Source organism: Phyllopteryx taeniolatus, chromosome 1 (assembly GCF_024500385.1).
Source record: "Phyllopteryx taeniolatus isolate TA_2022b chromosome 1, UOR_Ptae_1.2, whole genome shotgun sequence".
Lineage (NCBI taxonomy): Eukaryota > Metazoa > Chordata > Actinopteri > Syngnathiformes > Syngnathidae > Phyllopteryx > Phyllopteryx taeniolatus.
Genome location: NC_084502.1, coordinates 10,228,959 through 10,249,417, shown reverse-complemented (window position 1 = coordinate 10,249,417; position 20,459 = coordinate 10,228,959). Strand labels below are relative to the sequence as shown.

Genomic DNA, 20,459 nt, shown 5'->3' with positions numbered 1-20,459 from the left:
CCACGCAGCCGCAGGGTTTAACATGCGAACTCCACACAGGAAGGCCAGACCCCGATTTCAAAGCCATGACCTCTGAACGGGGAGGCGAATGTATGAACCACTCGCCCATTGAGCAGCAATCCTCCAAATCTTGGAAGCCAACACTGTCTCAGCGGGTGCCTGTTTGATTTTCCGCACGGCTCTGACGTCTCCCAGCACGTCGCCACGCCGCGCGAGCACCGAAACTTGTCTGAGTGGCATTGTTGTCTGGAAAGGGAGACCCTTGCCCCTGCCGGAGATAAAGCTCGGCCCTTGATCACATATTGCAGGCTGGAGCCCTTTTAATCTGCCGCGCGAAAACACTTAAATATCTTTATTTGAATCAAATCCTGAGTCTTGGGCAGTCTTTGCAATGAACAAATGATCATCCTTATCTGAGTATTTGGCTTTGTGTGTGTGTCGTCGTGTACAAGCTCACACAGTATGTTCTCCTGCTGTTCAGTCGCTTCCCACCTTATCTGACGCACACACGAGCAGGAGGTGATGAGTTTTCCCTGGTCATATTTTAGCTGCATATGTTAACTCTGTTTATTTTAAGGCACTGTTTGAAATGCACGCCTCAGGATTCGGTGAGCACGCGTGTTTACCGGCTGTTCCTTGTGTGTTTATTCACTTTTTCCATCTTTGAGAAGCGGAACTGATACTTGAATCGATTCCTTATGTTTAGTCACTTTGCAGGTTCACCAGTCTGCAACGGAAATCACATATTTGCTGATGTTCTGCATGTTGTTTCCGTTCACGATTAAAGGTCACGTATGCGGAAGGTTTTCAAACAGATCAAATCTGCTGTTTGCGTCACTGTGACTTCGGCCTCAATTGGAGAAAATTCATCTGAAAATGTGCGTGCAGCTCATTGTGACCGAGATTTTGACAGCAGCCACGGCAAAATTTGCTCTTGAAATATATCTTCAAACTGTGACAGAACTTGAAAACAGACAAATCGAAGCAAAAGAGGTCGTGCCAAATGGATTGTGATGATGACAGTCAGTCATGAGGTGACTGCGGCTGAACAGGGTTAAACACTGTCTCTTCTAGTGTGACTGTTGAATTTGCGAAAACAGCACTCAGAATTTATGAGATTATTCATGCTGAGGGGATTTTTTTTTTATGGCTTTGAGAGCCACTTAGTGCTATTTTTAGCAGCAGCGACTGACCTCATGGCCGTTCTCAGCCCCTAGGTTCCAACGGGACCAGCATCTTGACATTCATTTTCCTCAGACACAAACGCAGACACACACACTTGAGAAAAAAAAATGTGAACGAGGTGGTGGTTGCTGGAGGGGGTGGGGGCGGTCGGGGTGGGGGTACTTGTTCTGTGGTGTATTGGGATGCAGCTAAATGGGGCCTCTTTGGTCTCCTCCATCTGAGGTCACTTTGTCCGGCAGTCTGCAGATGAACTGAGTTCGGTGCCAGCAGCCACTGAAGTTCATTAGCGAGGCACAAGTCAAAGTGTTGGCGCTTCTCGCTTGATGAATGCCTCGTCTTCTCTTTCCAAACGATTCATTAATGCTCACACACACACACACACACACACACACACACACACACGCTCAGCATGTGTGCACATCGCTTACATACTGTAGATACGGATAAACAGCGAGCGCTGTTTATCCATAAGCTTGAAGAATGACTAGTTTTCCCCAGATTCAATACTGGCAAGCAGTCTGTGTGATGGCAGTGCCCCTGGGATGGGTTACCATAGCGATGCATGTGACCCGGAGTCAAAGTGACAGGTGAGCTATGAGTATCACACGAGCGCTGTAACACATTCGGAAGGCAGCAGTCGGGAATTGGTGTGATAGCTGACTCCATCTCAGTTAGCAACTGCTGACGTGCAATGATGATGATTAACTGGCGAGATAGGGTGCGCTGATTAAACAAGTTACACAACAGCGTGACCCGAGCTGAAGCTGCATGTGGTGATGTGTCCTTTACTTAGGGCTGTGACTATCGAATCTTTTTATTCTCATTCATGAGGGACGGACCGCAATCCTTAAACTGCATATGTTGGTACTCAGTGTATGGTATAAGTTAGAAATCAGAAAATCAGAAATTGCTAAATGCTAAACCGTTAGCAATCGCGATTAGTGATTATCATGATTAATCAAAAATGTCTTACTGATGTCGTTTTATGTAGAATAGTGGATTCCCCGGGCGGCAAGAAATATTTTCCAACGCGTCGCCATTTTACAGGGCGAACCACTCCGGCAACCTTCCGAAACACGCGGCAAACATCGGCGCGAATCCGGTCGCGTTTCTTCTTCTTCATTATTGCCAGTTGACGTGTAATCACGTGAGACTTGGTGACTGGCGGCTGAAGAGAATCTTTATGTGTGTGGTGTTGGGTGTTGAGATTATTGGAGCACATCACACACGATGACTCAAACTGTTAAATGCCCGATTTTTTGTATCTTTATGTTTGGCAGACAAATAAAAATCTTTTAAGAGTGGAAAATTCTTTATGGGTGTACGTTAGCCGAGATATTCGATTTGCCCCCCCCCAACACTACTTTTAATGTGAACGGAGATCACCTGATTACTCTCCCTGTTTGTCCAGGTGCACCATCCAGAAGGAGTGTGCCCAGGGGCTGTTGGCACGCTCCTGGATCGCCATGGGTGAAGGGCCACAGCAGTGTCCTTCCATGACTCTAACACCCCCAGAGATCAGCATCTCTGCAGACATCAAGGTAGACATTGGCTCCGGCGCCCTTTTCCGTTTCCACAAATAGATCCATGTAGAGAGACTGTATGACTATTGTTGCCCGTCAAGTTATGATTGCAATGGGAACAAGCTATTTAAGATTAGATTAGCATCTGACACCTTGCCCCGTTTGCTGATCGTGTGTATTAATAATCGCAAACGTTAAGGTCAGTTCATATCGGACACCGCTCAGTTCATTTGCGCCGTAAAAAAAAATATATGCACAGTTTGCTATGCGTACAATCAATTGTAACATCAGCAAAAGCGTCGAGTGAGTACTGAGCATTCAAATGTTCTATAATCCATCGCATTAACTTTGCAGAGCAATTGTGTAATTAGTGGCTGAGATGTGCCATTTATAAAGGTATGAATTTTTTTTTGCCAAGGGCTTGCATATTGCTTCCAAATGCTGTATTTCCAACAGTTTAGCTACAGCGTGGTCGCCTGTCACTTCTGCCTCGGAGCTCATTTGTGCGCCATTGTTGTAACATCGGAATGTTTGACAAGCTCATAAGAGTTCAGTTTAGAATCAATTTGGCGCACTTGTATGAGGTCTGACATCAATGTTATACTCAAGTCAAATACGGAACTGGCATCTAGATAAATATGTTCTGAAACTTTGAGCGAATGACGCGTGAATATCAAAGACAGAAAAGCACACGTGTGAGTAATCAAATGAATGATGGCTGAATTCCATTTGGTTGCTGCGGCCCAACGATCGAGTTCGGGTATAACCTTGGCACACTTGTTAACGCTAACACCTGTGCTTTGCCTTATATAACACGTTACACAAGGCCAATTGTCCCCTGCGACACACACACACACACACATATTAGACATGGAACGCACTTGAAAACCAAGACTTTATCAAAAACCTCAAATTGAAAAAATACTGAAGAATAAATAACAAACATTGGAATCTTAAGTCATTACGTTTTTTTTTTTTTTGGTTGTTTTTTTTTTAAGACATCTCGGGCCTGATTTACTAAAAGTTTGCACATGCAAAAACTGGGGGAAACTTGATTGCAAGAAACCGCCACACATTGTACTGTGCACGTTCTAGGGGGAGAAGATGCAAATAGAATCATTTTACATGTGATTTAGCAAACCTGAGACAAATTCCAATGTCAAATCAAGTCATGTTGTTTTCTATAGCCCTTAATCACAAAAGAGTCTCAAAAGGGCCTGACAGGCCCGCAGTTCACAAAGATCAACGACATCGCTTGGCCCAAATCCTCCATCTGGCCAAACAAAAACGGCTGACGGCTGATTTTGAATTTCTAAATAGCACATCTAAAAGGCATTTGCAAACCAGTTTAGAGCAGGCAAATGAGAGACGGAGGGGGTAGAAGTTTTTTGAAAACTACACATTTTTGAAATGCCAGACACAAAAATTGTCATGACATGTCATCTCTTTAGTAATGAGATTTTGGAGCTTGTGAATGTTCAGGGCTGACTCGGAGCCAGTCACAGTCAGGAGTCATGGCAAATCACCTATGACAAAACGCCTTTCAACTCTGTATTTCCTTGCGCCTGGGTCATTTCAGCCCGTTGTGACAATTGTCTGGAGCTGGCCTCTCCCAGAGCCGTTTCGTAGCTGTGCTGTTCTACATTATGAACACAATTTTACACAGGATGGATTCTTTTCGCACGCACTCGTGACGGGTTAAATCAAACAAAACATGACTTTTATACGGTTCCTTGTCTTCCTCAAACTCACCAGTGATCGATGTATTTTTCTGTAACACCGTAATGTTTGTTTGTCTTCCACTGACACTTCCAATTCCTTCGCTTGAAATTTCATTTTGCGGTTGCAGTTCTCTCCCAAATTTCCCATGGTGAAAACTACCTGAAAAGTGCAAAAATCCTCTTAAAGATACCGCTTTCACTCCTGTTGCCATGAGAGCGAGTGAGCGAGCATGCAAATTAGCGCCTGATATTTGGAATCTTAATAAATCAGGCTCCAAGTCTGTCTTGCCCTGTATGCGCCTTATCTTGCACAATGCCACTAAATGAATGTTAGTGCTCTGGAAATGTTCCTATGCAACAAATCCGAAATGAATCGAAGCACATAATGAGTCGAGGCAAGATGAAACGCAAATGCATACTGAAAATAAATCGGAATTAAGGGGCGGGCAAGCTGATTTTATTTGACATCTTCTCGGCTAAATCCATCACGATACGCTTCAGCGATGTGTTGTTGGAATTGGGAGCTGAGAAAAAATAGAAATGATGACGCCCGAGTCTGATTTGAATGCCACCAGGCTCGACAATGAAGCGAGCCTTGTTATTTTTCACCGGAATTGCCGCCTAACACCTGGAGCCTAATAACAGTGTGACAATTAGCTCGCTGAGCATTTGCACTGGTAGAATACATTTGACCCTTAATTACAGCCCATAATTTGACAAGGCTGAAAGATGACATGTCATTAATTGCTTCATTACTCGTGGATTAGGCCCTTATGTGGGTCACTCGGACCGGGCGCTACCATTCTAGCGGCTGTCCGACACGCACAAATCTCAGTGGAGCCACAGGAAGTCCAGCTCAAGGTTGTCTCCCCAAACAGGAAGCAGCAGGCAGGAAGTCAGAGCCTTCACCAGGAAATGATCAATGCCACTGAACAATAGAGGAGCTTTTTAAGACACGTTAGCACATGTTTGTGACCAATTCTATTCAGATTTGTCGAGCCCTGGAATATTTTGTCTCGCACTTCCTCTCAGTGGCTCCATTTTTCCCACATTGGAATCACTTTGCTGAAATGGAGTCACACCAGCGACGTGTTATGTTTCTCATTACGTGTCTGTCGTACTGCATCACACGGAGGAATTTCGATGGCAATATGGCACCTTGCCATCTGTTTCCTAATTGTTCGTACGGTTCTGGTAAACTCCTGGACCGACTTTCAGTAACGTGAGCTCCTTTCCTTTCTCATATGCGTTTCTGTGTCAGGACGTGGGGATTTTGATAAACGGGATCGTTCCCGATCTGGTGGGCTTCCGGGTGGAGTGCGCGTACGGGCCGGGTCTGTCGACGGCCGCCACCTTGCACCTGGGCCGCGGCCCCGCTCAGATCCAGACGTGTCCGCTCCTCTCTCGCGAAAACTACCAGCCGATCCTCCCCGGCACAGGTGAGACACGTGTCTGTTTGTCTGTCTGTGTGCCAACAGTACCTGCCTGGGGCCATTACTGTCCTCAATACGCTTACACACATGTGAGATTGTGGATTTAGATAACACGCAATATCCCCTTTAACCCTTTATCTGCTAATGGATTTTGTGTCCTTCTCTGTGATCCTTCCTTAGTTTGCCCATTTACAAAGAAATAGTTTGCTTTTGTTCTGTTTTTGTGAAAGTTCTTCATATTTTAAGCGAAGCATCTTTCAGTCCCATAAGAATGACTCTACGAATGGCTGTTACCGTAAGAATGATTTATTGATGATTAAGATTGACTAGTACTGCATCGCCATTTCGAGTCGACGTAGCAGGAGAATGTTTTATGTGTGTGAAAATGTGTTGCATTTTTATTTTGGCAGATCATCTGACCGTCTCCGTGGCGATAAAAGTGAACGGCACATCTGTGGTGTCTGGAAGCTTCATCATCTTCGACTGTGGGAGGACTGGAGCAATAAACCCCAAAACCTCGTAAGTCACACCTCTATTGTCACCTCTGATTCCACACCACTATATACTGTATAGACACCATACCTGTATGTAGTGTTGTTTTTTTGTTTTTTTTCCCCTCCAGCCGTCACTGCTATGTGACGTGTGATACTTTGGACAGGAAACACATGCGTGCTTTATTTGCATGTGATTATTAACAAAGGGGCTTCTTGCTTTTGGTCTAAAACTCATTAAGCGCCCTTCAAATTCGGTATTTTCTTTTTCTTTCATTTTGTCCTTCAGTCTTCTGAGATAAGATTCAGATTGTTTTCCTACTGTGTTAGTATAATTTTAATGAAACGGAGAGTTGACATGCAAAAAAAAAAAAAAAATACATATACTGTACTATGTGGATTTTTTTTTAACAAGAAGACATTTAAATGGACTACAGTCCATGACGGTGCAGTACAGTACTATTTAATCATACAGTTTATTGCTTCTGTCTGATGTGCACATACTTGAGCTAGAACCAACCAATTTTAGGCAGTAAGCGCATGACGGAAAGTGGCACTGAGCCAACCTCCGTTCATTGGCCAGCTTTCGGGTGTAGCGTGGTCAAAATACTGCGATTACAAGCCTGCATGGGGAGGGACTATCCACATTTAGGAGCGTATTTGTGACTGTTGCAGATTATGCGACAGCAGCGGACCCCCTCTGCTAATACATGGGAAGTACAGAGCGCTTAGTGTCGCTACACTGCAATTCAAAATATTTGTTATTTCCCCTCCTACTTCTGAACCTTTGCATCAAATTTATCCCACAACTATGTCCTCCCCTGTTGCAGAAGCTCGACACTCTCATTGCGCTGAACTTTACATGCAAAGAGTATGCATCCGGTAGGCTACTTGATTTGCAAAAATCAAATCTCCTAAATGGATCTTGAATACCAATAAACTTTGATTACTGTCATCTCTTACTGGAGGCTGTCGCGTTCCAGCCTCATGTAAATGTCATCCCGGAGCTGCAAGACACAACAGGAAAGCTTCTGTGCTGTGCTGTGCTTAAAGTCCTCCCCACTTTGCCCCCAGCACCCGCCCGTGCTTTTACTATTTGGGCCTCATTGGGTAAACAGTCTAATCTTTTCTATTTGGCTTGCTCAAGGTTTCCCGTCGCAGGATCAAACGCGCGATTAATATGCTGTAACGCTAAGCCAAAGGAAATTGGATATGTATGTCTGGCCGCTCACGCTGATGTTTGTTTTTGCGAAGAACCTTTGCTCACAAAGAGGGTTTTCTCATATCTGGAGGCAATCCAGCTGGCTTCCGCCCGCATGTCAGACCAGGTCGAAGGATCCACGTTATCTGATGGGCAGATTCGAGGCTCGTGGGGGCATCGCGCCGCGTGTGTCTTTGGGTGAGGCTGCCGGATCAAAACCGCTTGGGCGCGTGGCTTTTCTTTGCTTTGTGAAGACGGTGTGAAGGTGTCAAGACAGCGGTCGCAGGTGGATGTGTGTGAGCCTTCACCCAATTTGCGTGCACGGCGAGGCCCGCCAGTGTGAAATTAGACGCCGGTTTGCAGCGAAGGTGATAATGAGCCAAGTGCCACTCTCACAGGATGAGCGTTGGCTTGCAAACTTCCAAGCTGCTCTATTCTATCGGCTTTTAATCACTTCAAGCTGTTTTTTTCTTTTTTTAATAATCCCTAAAGAGATTCTTGTGACCCACTTCTCGCCAATGAAGCCTGAATGTGCACTCACTTTGTGTAGCCATCACTTTATTAAATGTCCTTGATTTGAATTCCAGATCTGTACGGACATTAATGCAAATAATGTTCATGCAAATCTGCTACACGCCAAGTGTCACTCTTTGAGCATTTCTATTATTGCAATGCAAATCCTGGCTTTGTGATTTCATGAAATGGCCAACAATCACCTTCTAATAGTCGAGACTTCTCGCATGTACTTCTCATGCCTTATTTACTTATATCATGTTTAAAATTCAATATAACGCAAGTCACAATAGAAACAGCCGCAAAGAGACAGCAAGATCAGTGCCAAGCAAAACAAAAGGAACTTTTCAGCCGACTTAACCACAACATTTTTACAGTCCGCCAAGTCCTTTGTGCCTTGGCGAACAACCTTTCCGCAAAGACTAAGAAAAGAAATGTAACTGTATTAGCTCGCTGTTATCTGGAAAACGTTATTCTCTGACTAATAAAGCGTGCAGTGCAAACTTTGTGTGTGTGTTTACTCAAATCGGTCATTACGTGCGTGCGTCATGGTTGCGATGGTCACGTTAAGGTCACTTGGGTACAACCCCAATTCCAATGAAGTTGGGACGTGTTAAACATAAATAAAAACAGAATACAATGATTTGCAAATCATGTTCAACCTATATTTCATTGAATACACTACAAAGACAAGATATTTAGTCTTCAAACTGATAAACTTGTTGTTTTTAGAAAATAATCATTAACTTGGAATGTGATGGCTGCAACACGTTCCAAAAAAGCTGGGACAGCTGGCAAAAAAGTTGAGGAATGCTCAACAAACACCTGTTTGGTACATCCCACAGGTGGACAGGTAATTGGGAACAGGTGGGTGCCATGATTGGGTATAAAAGGAGCTTCCCTGAATTGCTCAGCCATTCACAAGCAAAGATGGGGCGAGGTTCACCTCTGTGAACAAGTGCGTGAGAAAATAGTCGAGCAGTTTAAGGAAAATGTTCCTCAACGTACAATTGCAAGGAATTTAGCGATTTCATCATCTACGGTCCATAATATCATCAAAAGGTTCAGAGAATCTGGAGAAATCACTGCATGTAAACGGCAAGGCCGAAAACCAACATTGAATGCCCGTGACCTTCGATCCCTCAGGCGGCACTGCATCAAAAACCGACATCAATGTCTAAAGGATATCAAGACATGGGCTCAGGAACACTTCAGAAAACCAATGTCAGTAAATACAGTTCGGCGCTACATCCGTAAGTGCAACTTGAAACTCTACTATGCAAAGCAAAAGGCATTTATCAACAACACCCAGAAACGCCGCCGGCTTCTCTGGGCCCGAGCTCATCTAAGATGGACTGATGCAAAGTGGAAAAGTGTTCTGTGATCCGACGAGTCCACATTTCAAATTGTTTTCGGAAATTGTGGACGTCGTGTCCTCCGGGCCAAAGAGGAAAAGAACCATCCAGACGCAAAGTTGAAAAGCCAGCATCTGTGATGGTATGGGGCTGTGTTAGTGCCAATGGCATGGTTAAATTACACATCTGTGAAGGCACCATTAATCCTGAAAGGTACATACAGGTTTTGGAGAAACATATGCTGCCATCCAAGCAACGTCTTGCTCATGGACGCACCTGCTTATTTCAGCAAGACAATGCCAAACCACATTCTGCACGTGTTACAACAGCGTGGCTTAGTAGTAAAAGACTGCGGGTACTAGACTGGCCTGCCTGCAGTCCAGACCCGTTTCCCATTGAAAATGTGTGCCGCATTATGAAGCGTAAAACACGACAACGGAGACCCAGGAGTGTTGAACAGCAGAAGCTGTACATCAAGCAAGAATGGGAAAGAATTCCACCGACAAAGCTTCAACAATTAGTGTCCTCAGTTCCCAAACGTTTATTGAATGTTGTTAAAAGAAAAGGTGATGTAACGCAGTGGTAAACATGACCCTGTCCCAGCTTTTTTTGGAATGTGTTGCGGCCATAAAATTCTAAGTTAATGATTATTTGCTAAAAAAAAATAAAGTTTATCAGTTTGAACATTAAATATCTTGTCTTTGTAGTGTATTCAATTACATACAGGTTGAACATGCGTTGCAAATCATTGTATTCTGTTTATATTTATGTTTAACACAACGTCCCAACTTCATTGGAATTGGGGTTGTACACTTGAGGATAAACTGGACAGATGTCGTCGTAAAAAGACGTTAACGGGAAATGTTTGAACATTTCCACCGTCACGGGTCTTACAGCAATCATTAAATAGCAGGTGTGTGTCTCTCGCTGTGCGTAAATGTGTATACATGTTTTGTGTGTGTGTTCAGAGAGTTCTCTCTCATCTGTTCAAAGTGGACTTAATGGTAACCAGAGCCCAGCATTCCACCAACCGCCCGAGTAGGACAACCACCTAACCTACCCTCCCACTCTCGTTATAGCTCTCAGCAGCACACACACACACACAAACATGCGCACGCACACGCACACTCACTACCCTCTCACTCTCTCCGTTAAACAAACACCTTCCATGTTTTGCTTCTGCGTCCGCGTTTCGGGTTTTGGCACCTCTTTATTGTTTCCCCCTTTCTCGTCTGGTCGCGTCCGTGCGCTCCCTCGCCTCGGCTGCTCTTTGTCCCCGCGAAACTGATCTTTTCTCCCGAGCAAACTTCTCCCTGACAGAGACGTGATTGAGGATGTGTGTTTAACCGCTGTGTCCACTGAGAGGGCCTGAGAGTGCTGGCCCGCTTGTGTATTTAGTGTGTGCAGTGTGTGCTTGTGCGGGGTCATTTGGACTGGGGTGGTGGGGGTGGGGCTTAGCATCATAAGGGTATTATCCTTCAGTGTTAGGCAAAAAGATCATTTCTAAGAAAATCTTGATGTTGATGAGCTTATGGATGTACACTACCTAGACTAAACTATCCAGGCCTTTGCTTTTGGACCGTTTAATGCTTCCAACTTTGTGGGAACGGTTTGGTGTGGAAGAAGCTTGCTCCTCAGGCCCACCAAACATCTTTGTGATGAGCGTTGAGATCATGACCAGTGAGCTCACAAATGAAAACTATCCAACGTCTTGTCCAAAGTCTTCCCAAAAGAGTGGAAGCTCTCATAACCGCAAATGGACCCTCTCCGTATTTTCACTTCCTGTAGGTGCGGTGATCACTTGGTCAAATACCTTTGTGTATGTGGTGCGTACTGTATGTGTGTATGCGTGTGCTCTAGTGTACGTGTTACGGTCGGACACAGAGGGAGTCCTTGAAAACAGAAAAGCTGCAGCTGATAAGAGCCTTGAGGAGGCTGTCTGCTTCTAATCACTCCACGCGCGCGCGCACACACACACTCACTCACTCACTCACTCACACGTTGACATTTTTCGATTATGTGTTGTCAGTCCACCCCTAACATGCGCACTGGCGCGCGCGCGCACACTTCAGTCCTTCCAATTTCAAACCTTGCGAGAGTGTCGCTATTACCGGAGGCGCTATCATTCCTGGTGTGGGACATCTGTCTCTTCCTGGAGGCAAAACACACACTCTGTTCCATGAAACACACACACACACACACACGCGCGCCACAGTAGGGAGTCAGACACACACTTGTCAGAAACACAATCAAATACAAAATAGCAGTTTTCTTACATTTGAGCTGATGACAGAAAAGCTTTACACGTCAGGAAAAAGGTGAGCATGTTTACAGTACTTTCAGTGAAATAATCGGCAAGTAGGTGGCCCACTGGAAAAATAAATAGCTGCCTCCCTCTTTCCCTCAGATGGTAACTGTAGTGAGAATGAGATTACGTGTTCTATTCAACTCAACTTGACGGTTAAGGAATGTGACTTTTAGGGAAGCGACATTCGACGTCGGCTACCCCAGCTCGTCTTGTGTGCGCCAATAATTTGTCACCTCACGTGATGGTGGGTGATACGTCAGAAAGATGAGGCATAAGCGTCATTCAAAACTGATGTAGTACACACTCCCCTATAAAATAAATGTCACTTTTAGTTGTTTAATAGTTCACTTTTATTTTAGATTGAGAAGTGCTTTTTTTTTTCCACACTGACCTTCTCCTCGAGTGTGTTGTAACTTGCGGAATGAACGCTGTGACTAATCTTCACTTTCCCCTTCTCTTTCTTTTTTTGCTGGTCTTGGCAATCAGTTTGCAAGCTCATTTTGTGCAACAAATGAGAGGATTGAAAGAGGGACTTGAATTTTGGTCATTGCGCATACACGCTTGACCCTTACCCTTCCCTCTGTGCTTGTGTCCATCAGCTGCGTTAGCTGCCTGAGCACAATATGGAAATGCTACTGGGACCAGGAGAAGCACCAGTGCGTTTCCACTAAAGATGAGACAAAGCACAACCTTCTGGAGGTAAGTCATACCTTCCGCCCCCAGGTTTTTGGAATATTAAGAAGTCCACCGCCTGACTCTCTCTCGCCACGATGATCTGAATCAGTCAGGGTTAGTCAAGAACAAGCCTGTGGAGATTTGGGCCAAGGTTGTGAGGATGATTGACGCGGCGTGTGTTGAAGTTGGAAAGGCAGCCTTAAAATCATGTTGATGTTCTGCAGTGACAGACTCCGGAGGCCTCCCATCCATGTTTTTCTTTATAGTTTGATATGTCAGCACGTGGAGGAGCAGGTCCATGCCGGTGCCATAAACCAGGTTTACATGCAGACCTTTTTGTTATTCCGATCGAAGACCTCCGGTTAGCCGTTTATGTGACGTCATCGATTCCGATCTGGTGCATACATGTGCACTACATTTAATCGGAAGAGCCGTTTTACAGCCATATTGCAGATCGATGTAAACGTCACGTCATTTATCAAAATGGAGGTCAGTCGTCTATTTAGCACAGTAGTTGCGATTGTTTTTACACTGTTATCAAAGCAACAGCTGCAGACAAGCTCTGATTGGAAGTCGCCATAGTTTCACGGGCATAAATGATGACATCACTGTGCATTTATGCCAAGACAGTATGAGCGGACAGGATGCAGCCCGGACATTCCGATTGAAGCGTATACATGACTTTGGATCAGTTTGCCAAAAGGAATATTCCATTTCCGTTCAGATTCGACCTGTTTATTCCGATTGAGGTGTTATTATGGAGCATTTTTCTTTGGTTTCGGAACATAAGGCTCCTTGTAAAATTACTAATCATCTTAACATAACAAACTGACAACATAAACATTTATTTATCGCGTGTTAAATATCCAAAAGGACTTTTTTTTTTTTCATAAAAAAGTAAATTAAAAAATAATGTACAAAAATAAAATGGAAGGAAAAATACATTTGAAAAAATTAAATAATAACAAAAATATAATAACAAATAAATATAATTAAGTAATATGTGCTTATGTCTAATCATCTACAACTACATCTGTTTCAAGTAACCGCTTCACAAAATGTGCAACAAGAGAGAATAAAATAGAGGTCTTGTATATTTTAATTAGAAAATAATATTTTATTGTATTATTATCATCATTTTAATTATTGCCTTATATGTTTGATGTACAGCACTTTATTACAGTTGCAGTCATTGTTCAAGGCTTGGGATCCACCTCTTAATCCAGAGCCCTGAGTTTACACTTAATCTCCCTAAATTCTTCATTTCACCAAGACATTTTGGAAAATATGATGGGTCCAATTTAAGGAACAATTTTTGATGCAACATTCCAGCTAATTCGCTTCAAGAGGTCTTGAAGACGTGTGACTCATCTGAAGGTCATTTACTGTTTCGCATCACAAGACCGTTTGAAAGGAATGAGAAGGAATGTGTTTCGGCTAAACTAGTGTCGTAAATAAGATGTCATTGTGAGTTTGGGATCCGAAATGGCAAATCCTTGTCATGTGTGCGAGCTGTTTTATTATGAGGGGATCACACCCCTCTTAAATTCAGTTTTCAACTTGAAGTCTTTTTTTAAACATGACACAAGAAGAGGGTGCAGAGGCTATTTTCCGTTCTGCTGAGCCCGCCTTAGCGTCCAGCGGGTCTGTTATTCCGATCCCTCACCGCCTTCCTATTTGAAGCCATTGTTGTTTCCCTCCGAGTGAGACTTCACCCTCTCATTTCCTCCTCCTCCTCCAGATAAACAGGACAAGTATTTTGGTTTGCGGATGTGTGCGGCCGTGCTATTGTCTTTTCTAAATGCCGTATGTCACTTCCTGGCCCTCCACCTCACCACAGAATGCCGCTTCCTGTCCCAGTTTGGTGGCCGCAGAGGTTCCTCCGTCGCCATCGGGGGCGGCCCAAGACTTTGCTATATCCCTGAGAAACATCCAGGAGGTACCACCCGCACGCATGCGCACACACACATATACACATGTTCCAACTCTGAAGCTGGACTTTAGCCAATATGTCGTGAAAATGTGAGGAATAAAACAGAAGCATATGGTGTGTTTAGCTCCAAATGAGTGCGCCACAGATGGACGTTTGCTTGCTGTGATTTTGGTCAGTGAGTTAGCGAAACGTGCAGCGAGCTGATGTTTATGTTGTGAGAATGCGGAACCAGCGAGGATCTTTTTCTGCTTTCTCTCACTGAGTTGCATCCTCATCAGTGCACCCAGACTGCCATTCTGATCCTAATCTGAACGTAGTCACTTTCAACAATAAGGAATTTGATGCTCTCACAATGTGGACAGACAAATTGCCAGGCGTGGTCGGCCCCTTGTCTAACCTGGCTGGCCTTTTTGAGTCCTTTTCCTGGGGTGTTGCTATGGTGACAGACTTGGAGCCAAGAACAAATGTCTGCAAACACACACACACACAAACAGTTCACACAAACACAGTTCCTCAGGGCAGTTTGAATAAAAGTGAACGTTCACACGTTTGACGATGGAGGTTCATCCAAGCTGACTTTGAGGCACGTCTTCATCGAGTCAACACTGTCGTGAATTTGTGTCACTCTCGATTGGTCTCCGCGGCGAAGGCATCGCCAAATCACAGATGCTTCGGGAGTTTGTGGGAGTGAAATTGGATTTGGTTCTCACAGGGAGGCACGGCGGGGGTGGGCCGACCCATGGATACATTTAAATAAACTGTGATAAACATTCTCACCGATACTCTTAGCAACACGTTTGGCCTCAAATCATGAGACTGCGTACACACATGCGCACCCACGCACAGTCCTTGTGGAGCTGCCGATCAAACGAGGTCACTTACAGCCGTCTGGATCCGCTCTCTGGCCGTGCCGATCCTTAGCATCTCTCAACTTCACATGGTTGAGATCTGGCACTCCTTTTAGATCCAATACATTCATAGCCATTACTCTGGAATTCAGATGACTCGCTGAGGTTTGGGAGTCCAGATGTTTATGAATATGAATTGACCATCTTCTCCTGTCAGGGCCAATTACAGGCTGCTCATCATCAAATTTGCTTGCAAGAACATTTCTTTAAGCATGCTGCAGACATCATAACACACTTTTTTTTCCCCAACCAGGGTGCCGTGAGAAATCATCCGAGGTGATAAAAAAAATCACATCATTTGTCGGAAAATTGTATTCACAAATATATCGTTTATCTACGGCAGCGATATACACTGGCAGCCCGGACAATGAAATGCTCTTGCGTTAGATGGCAGAAGCTACAATAAACCCGTTCATGGCTTCCTGTGGGTATTCAGCTTTGTGTAGAATTAAACAGGTCCACATTTCACACTGAGTGAGTGAATTTTTCGCAAATTGAGATAATAGCTTGAATTTTTTCAGTAGTTTTGTTTGGCGGTAGGCGACACGGTGGACAAGGGGTTAGTTTTCTTCTCACCAAGTCCAAAAGCATGCAAAATTTTCCTTCAGTGCCAAGTTTGTTTGCTTATTTTATTTGTTTTTATTTGGTTGGTTGTTTACTGGTGACCAGTCCAGGGCGTACCCCGCTCCAGCACCTCCGTGACCCTAATGAAGATAAGCAGTACAGAAAATGGATAGATGAATGTTTTGTGGTGTGCCGTGCGATTTTTCTTCCATAAAAATTGGGAAACACTGCCAACGCGCTGGTGTGCTTATTGCCAGGTAGGGTTCAATGTGAGTGTCTTTCATTTCAGTGGGAGGAGCTGGAGTGCGACTTCGGGACAGAGCAGCGATACAAAGCCACATGGCTGAACAGCTCTACTGTCAAGTGCAGTGGTGTGACAGTAAGTGCAGACAATTACCCAACCGCAAATCGCCAGTAAGTCCATTTGAACATCAAAAGCATTCTAGCTCTCGTTGATTTACGAGAGTAGGGGTTTCGTTGATGTCACGTTGGAGTACAATGCAGATGGGCACGCTTTTGTTAACCGCCTTTGTGTCCGTGTAGCTGTTGACCAATCAGAGGAATCACATTTACCACCTCAACCTGAGGAGGAGGGGCTACCTTAGTGAGGGCACCTTTGTGGACAGCCCCCAGCCCATGAAAGGTAAGACATTAGCATCGTCTGCATCATCATCAAAACCTACTCCAGACATATAAAAAATAAAAAACCCGATTAGGCTGTCATTCACGTGTAATAATAGTACTTTCTGTATGACAACACATAATCTGACAACAAGCAGTAATTTACTGTCATTTTATACTCAGTCGGTGTCTAATTACACATAATGAGTGTCGGATATGGATGCGGTTTAAAGTTTTCGACGCCTCCACGAGCCTTGTCCGCTTGTAGAGTTGCAAGTACTACACTTTGATCGCCATGACAACAGAGAAATGATGTGAGGCGCTGTTGAATTTGGCGCGACGTCAGTGCTGAAGTTACAAGCCAGGCCTTCCAGATGTGCACCTCGAAGGCCGTGTGAACGCACAGTCGAGGCCGGCGCCAAATTTTGCACGTTTTACGGACATGACGAGTCTTTTAGAAGGTTGCTGAGTCATCACGATTGGAAAAAAGAAAAGAAAACAGACTTAATGGGACACATACACAGCCTGATGTGCAGATGAACACTTAGGAGGCCCAATGCAACAGGTTTCTTTGTTTCCTTCGCGCTGTGCTTGTGTGTTTTATCCTGCTGTTACTTTGGAGCAGTCTTTCTCAAACTCCCCTCCCTGAGCAGTCGCCTTATCGTGTTGAGGGGTTTGATCCTAGGAGCCAAGTTGTCTGAGACTTCATGACCCTGGCAAGCTCACCCATGGTAAACGGGTGAGATAAAAGTAGAGCTCGAATGACCCCCTATGAAGAGTAAGATGAATAGACGCCATTTTTCCTCGGCCGGATGCGGGTCACCAGAGTCGGGGCTTGATGGTAAGCGCCTGGTGGCCAGAGGGTCCATGAGAGTCTGCTGGGAATGTCTGGCAGAGTCCCCTGTCAGAAGGAGTTTCAACTCCCAAGTCTGGCAGAACTTGACCCACATCCCGGGGGTATTGAGTCCGAGTGGACCATGTTCCGCGCCTCCGAGACTGAGGCGGCCGACTGAAGCTGGGCCCGTAAGGTGGTTGGTGCCTGTCGTGGCGGCAATCCCCTCGCCGTTGGTGGACAGGGATGCCATCAAGCTGAAGGAGGAGTCCTATCGAGCCTTTTTGGCCAGTGGGACTCCGGAGGCATCTGATGGGTCCCGACAGGCCAAACGGAGTGCATCTGTGGTGGTTGATGAGGCAAAAACACGTGTGTGGGAGAAGTTTGATGAGGCCATGGAGAATGACTTCCGGATGGCTTCGAAGAAATTCTGGTCCACCATCCGGCGTCTCTGAAGTGGGAAGCAGGTTGTTGTAGCAGATCGGCGTTAGGACCAACTTCCTTTGAATAATTTATCCTGTGGACCCAAAAACTTTGAGAACCCCAGATTCAGAGTTTTGCAGCCCATTTTCTACACGTAATCTAGAAAAAAAAATGAAATCAAAACCTTTGTGTATCTCTCTCTAGTGGAGGTGTACAACTGCGGCGTGGGCAGCGGCGACTGTTCGCAGTGCTGGGGCCGCGAGGATCAGGGCCACCTCTGTGGCTGGTGTGAGAACAGCTGCCGACTGAGGGACGATTGTCAGCCAATCAAAGAGCAATGTCCAGCGCCTGAGATCCACAAGGTAAGATCACTGTTGACTACAAATGCCTGCATTCACACTCTTTTGGTCTCCTCTTTGTAGCCCCCAGGCTGTGTTATGGCGCCACATACTAGTGACTCATGGGCTCGTTCACATGGTCTTGTGCTGTCCTGTGTCAGCTGCTCGCGCCATCTTTGAAGGGCAGTCATCAATCTAGCGTGTAATGGTGCTAATACCCCCTCCCCTTGGCCACAGTCCCCTGGGGATGCTGTGTGTTCACTCAGCAGAGCACCTCGTACCTCTGTGACGAGCCACAGTTAGGAAAACCACAGATCAAAAGAATAAAACATTTCGTGATTATGGCACCCATACAATCGTTACCATTGGCAAAAGGGTTCAGAATAATATTGTACAGTAGTGTTGTGCTCAAGACCACACGATCCAAGACTTGCCCAAAACCAGAACTTACAGGGACTTTTGGGAGTCCAGACAAAAAGGCAAACATCTCGAATCTTAACATTTTCTTTTAACTAAATATATATTTAAAAATGAAGCTTTAAAGAAGAGCTTGGTTGCCTAGAAGAAATCTAACAGATTGTAGCATTTTGTGACCTAAACGTCCACGGTGAATTCTCATAGTAATGCCAGTTTAAGGCGGAATTAAACCGTGCTGGCGTGGCTTTTCTCAGACTACGCCGGCTTTGTCCTACATTCGCAAAACATGCATTGCAGATTCGTTGAAGTCCCGTAATTGTCCTGAGGTGCAAATGTGAGTGTGAGGGGTTGACTATGCGCCCTGTGATTGGCTGGCGACCAGTCCGGGGTATACACCGCCTCTCACCCAAAGCCAGCTGGGATAGGCTCACCTGTGACCCAAGTGAGGATAAACTGGATGGATGAATGTAAGCAACTAAGGCGAGTCAGGTGCTCCCTGTTGCAACCTTTTGCTTTTGAGTCACTGTAATATTGAATAAATCTGCCGTCTTCCGTCTCCAATGAAATGTTTGCTAATATTGTACAATATTTCTCGAGGGAAGGGCAAATAGTGGCAGGGTTATGCTGAAATCTTGAAACACACAGCAACAGTAACTAAGGTGGGGGCAGGTCATGGTGAAATGTCAATTCATATCTACTTGTTGAGCTTATCTGCATAATCCTTTTCCGTGTTTGGGGCGAACCTGTTTTGTGACGTAAGCGCACGCTCCATCGGCGCGGCCACGGTAGGGGGTCGCGGGTAGCATGGCTCACATGAGACCCAATCGGGCTGAACTTCCTGTAGATAAAAGGCCGAGTGGCCCAGGAGAGTAAGCACGTCCAACAAAGTGGGCAAACACCCGCACACATCCTAACACACGCTCTCACGCAGGTCCACAATCTGTCATGCAGATAGACCGCATTGAAGCATACATGACGATCCTTCATCCTTTTTAGGTGTCAACTGAGTGTGACTAACAGGATGCTGGCACACTAACTTATGTGCACTTCTTCCGCGAGTGAAGTTAGCTGCGCTCAGAGTCCTCCGATTGTTGCAATGCTCTCTCTCTTTCGCCCTCATTAACACACACACACACACACACACACACTGACATGCAAACCTAGACTAACAATGTCTGGAGAGGGGCGGGCTGCGACGCAACGCGCTGGCAGCCGCGTTTCACCAGACAATTCAGAGAGGTTCAGTTTGTCTGCATTACCCAAGAAAAGGTTAGCTTTGCCTCAGCACGTTTCTTTATATTTTAGTCGGACATTCTCGAGCCCCAAAGGATGTTATTGTGACAGTGGTGCCTCGAGATAGAAGTTGAATTCATTACGTGGCCACACTCTCAAAACAGTACTTACATTTGCTGTCCACATAACCTGCAAACAGAGAAAATGTGAGCCCAGAACATGACTGTACCTAATGTATTGTCCTTCCTTGTTCTTCGGTGCACTCTACTGGCGGCTTGCAAACCAGCTTAATGGCGCATTAGCGCTAGCATTTTGATTAGAAACCGATATGAATTGATCATGGCTGGAAGTTGTGAAGTGCGCTGCCTCCATCTAGCGGTGGGCGTCTGAAGGCTACTCGTATCTCAAATTGTGTTTGTATCGCAAGACAAAAAAATTGGTGAAGTGACACCTCGCATCTGGAAAAATCTGTAAATCGAGTCACTGTTATCTCAAGGCACTGTATTTAGATTTTGCCACATAATGCGTCATCATTTGAAATGCTCTACATCAGTGGTATCTTTATTTTTCTTTATTTACTGAGCTACAACTTGTATTGCCACTTGTTGTATACGTCATGGCTCCCTGTGATGTTTCCAAAATGGCCAATTGAGGCAGAGGCTTCTCGAGAAATAACATGAAGAAAGGGCTGTAATTCAGAAATACTCTAACAGGATTATAAAAGTATAAAAGTGATTGAGGAGTATCTGCAACATTTGCACAATTGACAGATTATCGCACTACTT

At 45.0% G+C, this 20,459-nt stretch overlaps 1 protein-coding gene across 1 annotated transcript in view; it reads left to right on the top strand.

Annotated features, from left to right (window-relative positions):
* Window positions 1-20,459, top strand: part of plxnd1 (plexin D1) — a 79,407-nt gene that overhangs the window by 15,004 nt on the left and 43,944 nt on the right. The window contains exons 5-12 of the mRNA XM_061769555.1: window positions 2,597-2,726; window positions 5,691-5,868; window positions 6,273-6,381; window positions 12,330-12,429; window positions 14,246-14,344; window positions 16,100-16,189; window positions 16,354-16,453; window positions 17,891-18,048. Coding sequence (XP_061625539.1) covers window positions 2,597-2,726; window positions 5,691-5,868; window positions 6,273-6,381; window positions 12,330-12,429; window positions 14,246-14,344; window positions 16,100-16,189; window positions 16,354-16,453; window positions 17,891-18,048 — 964 coding nt within the window. The remainder of the gene's footprint in view (window positions 1-2,596; window positions 2,727-5,690; window positions 5,869-6,272; window positions 6,382-12,329; window positions 12,430-14,245; window positions 14,345-16,099; window positions 16,190-16,353; window positions 16,454-17,890; window positions 18,049-20,459) is intronic.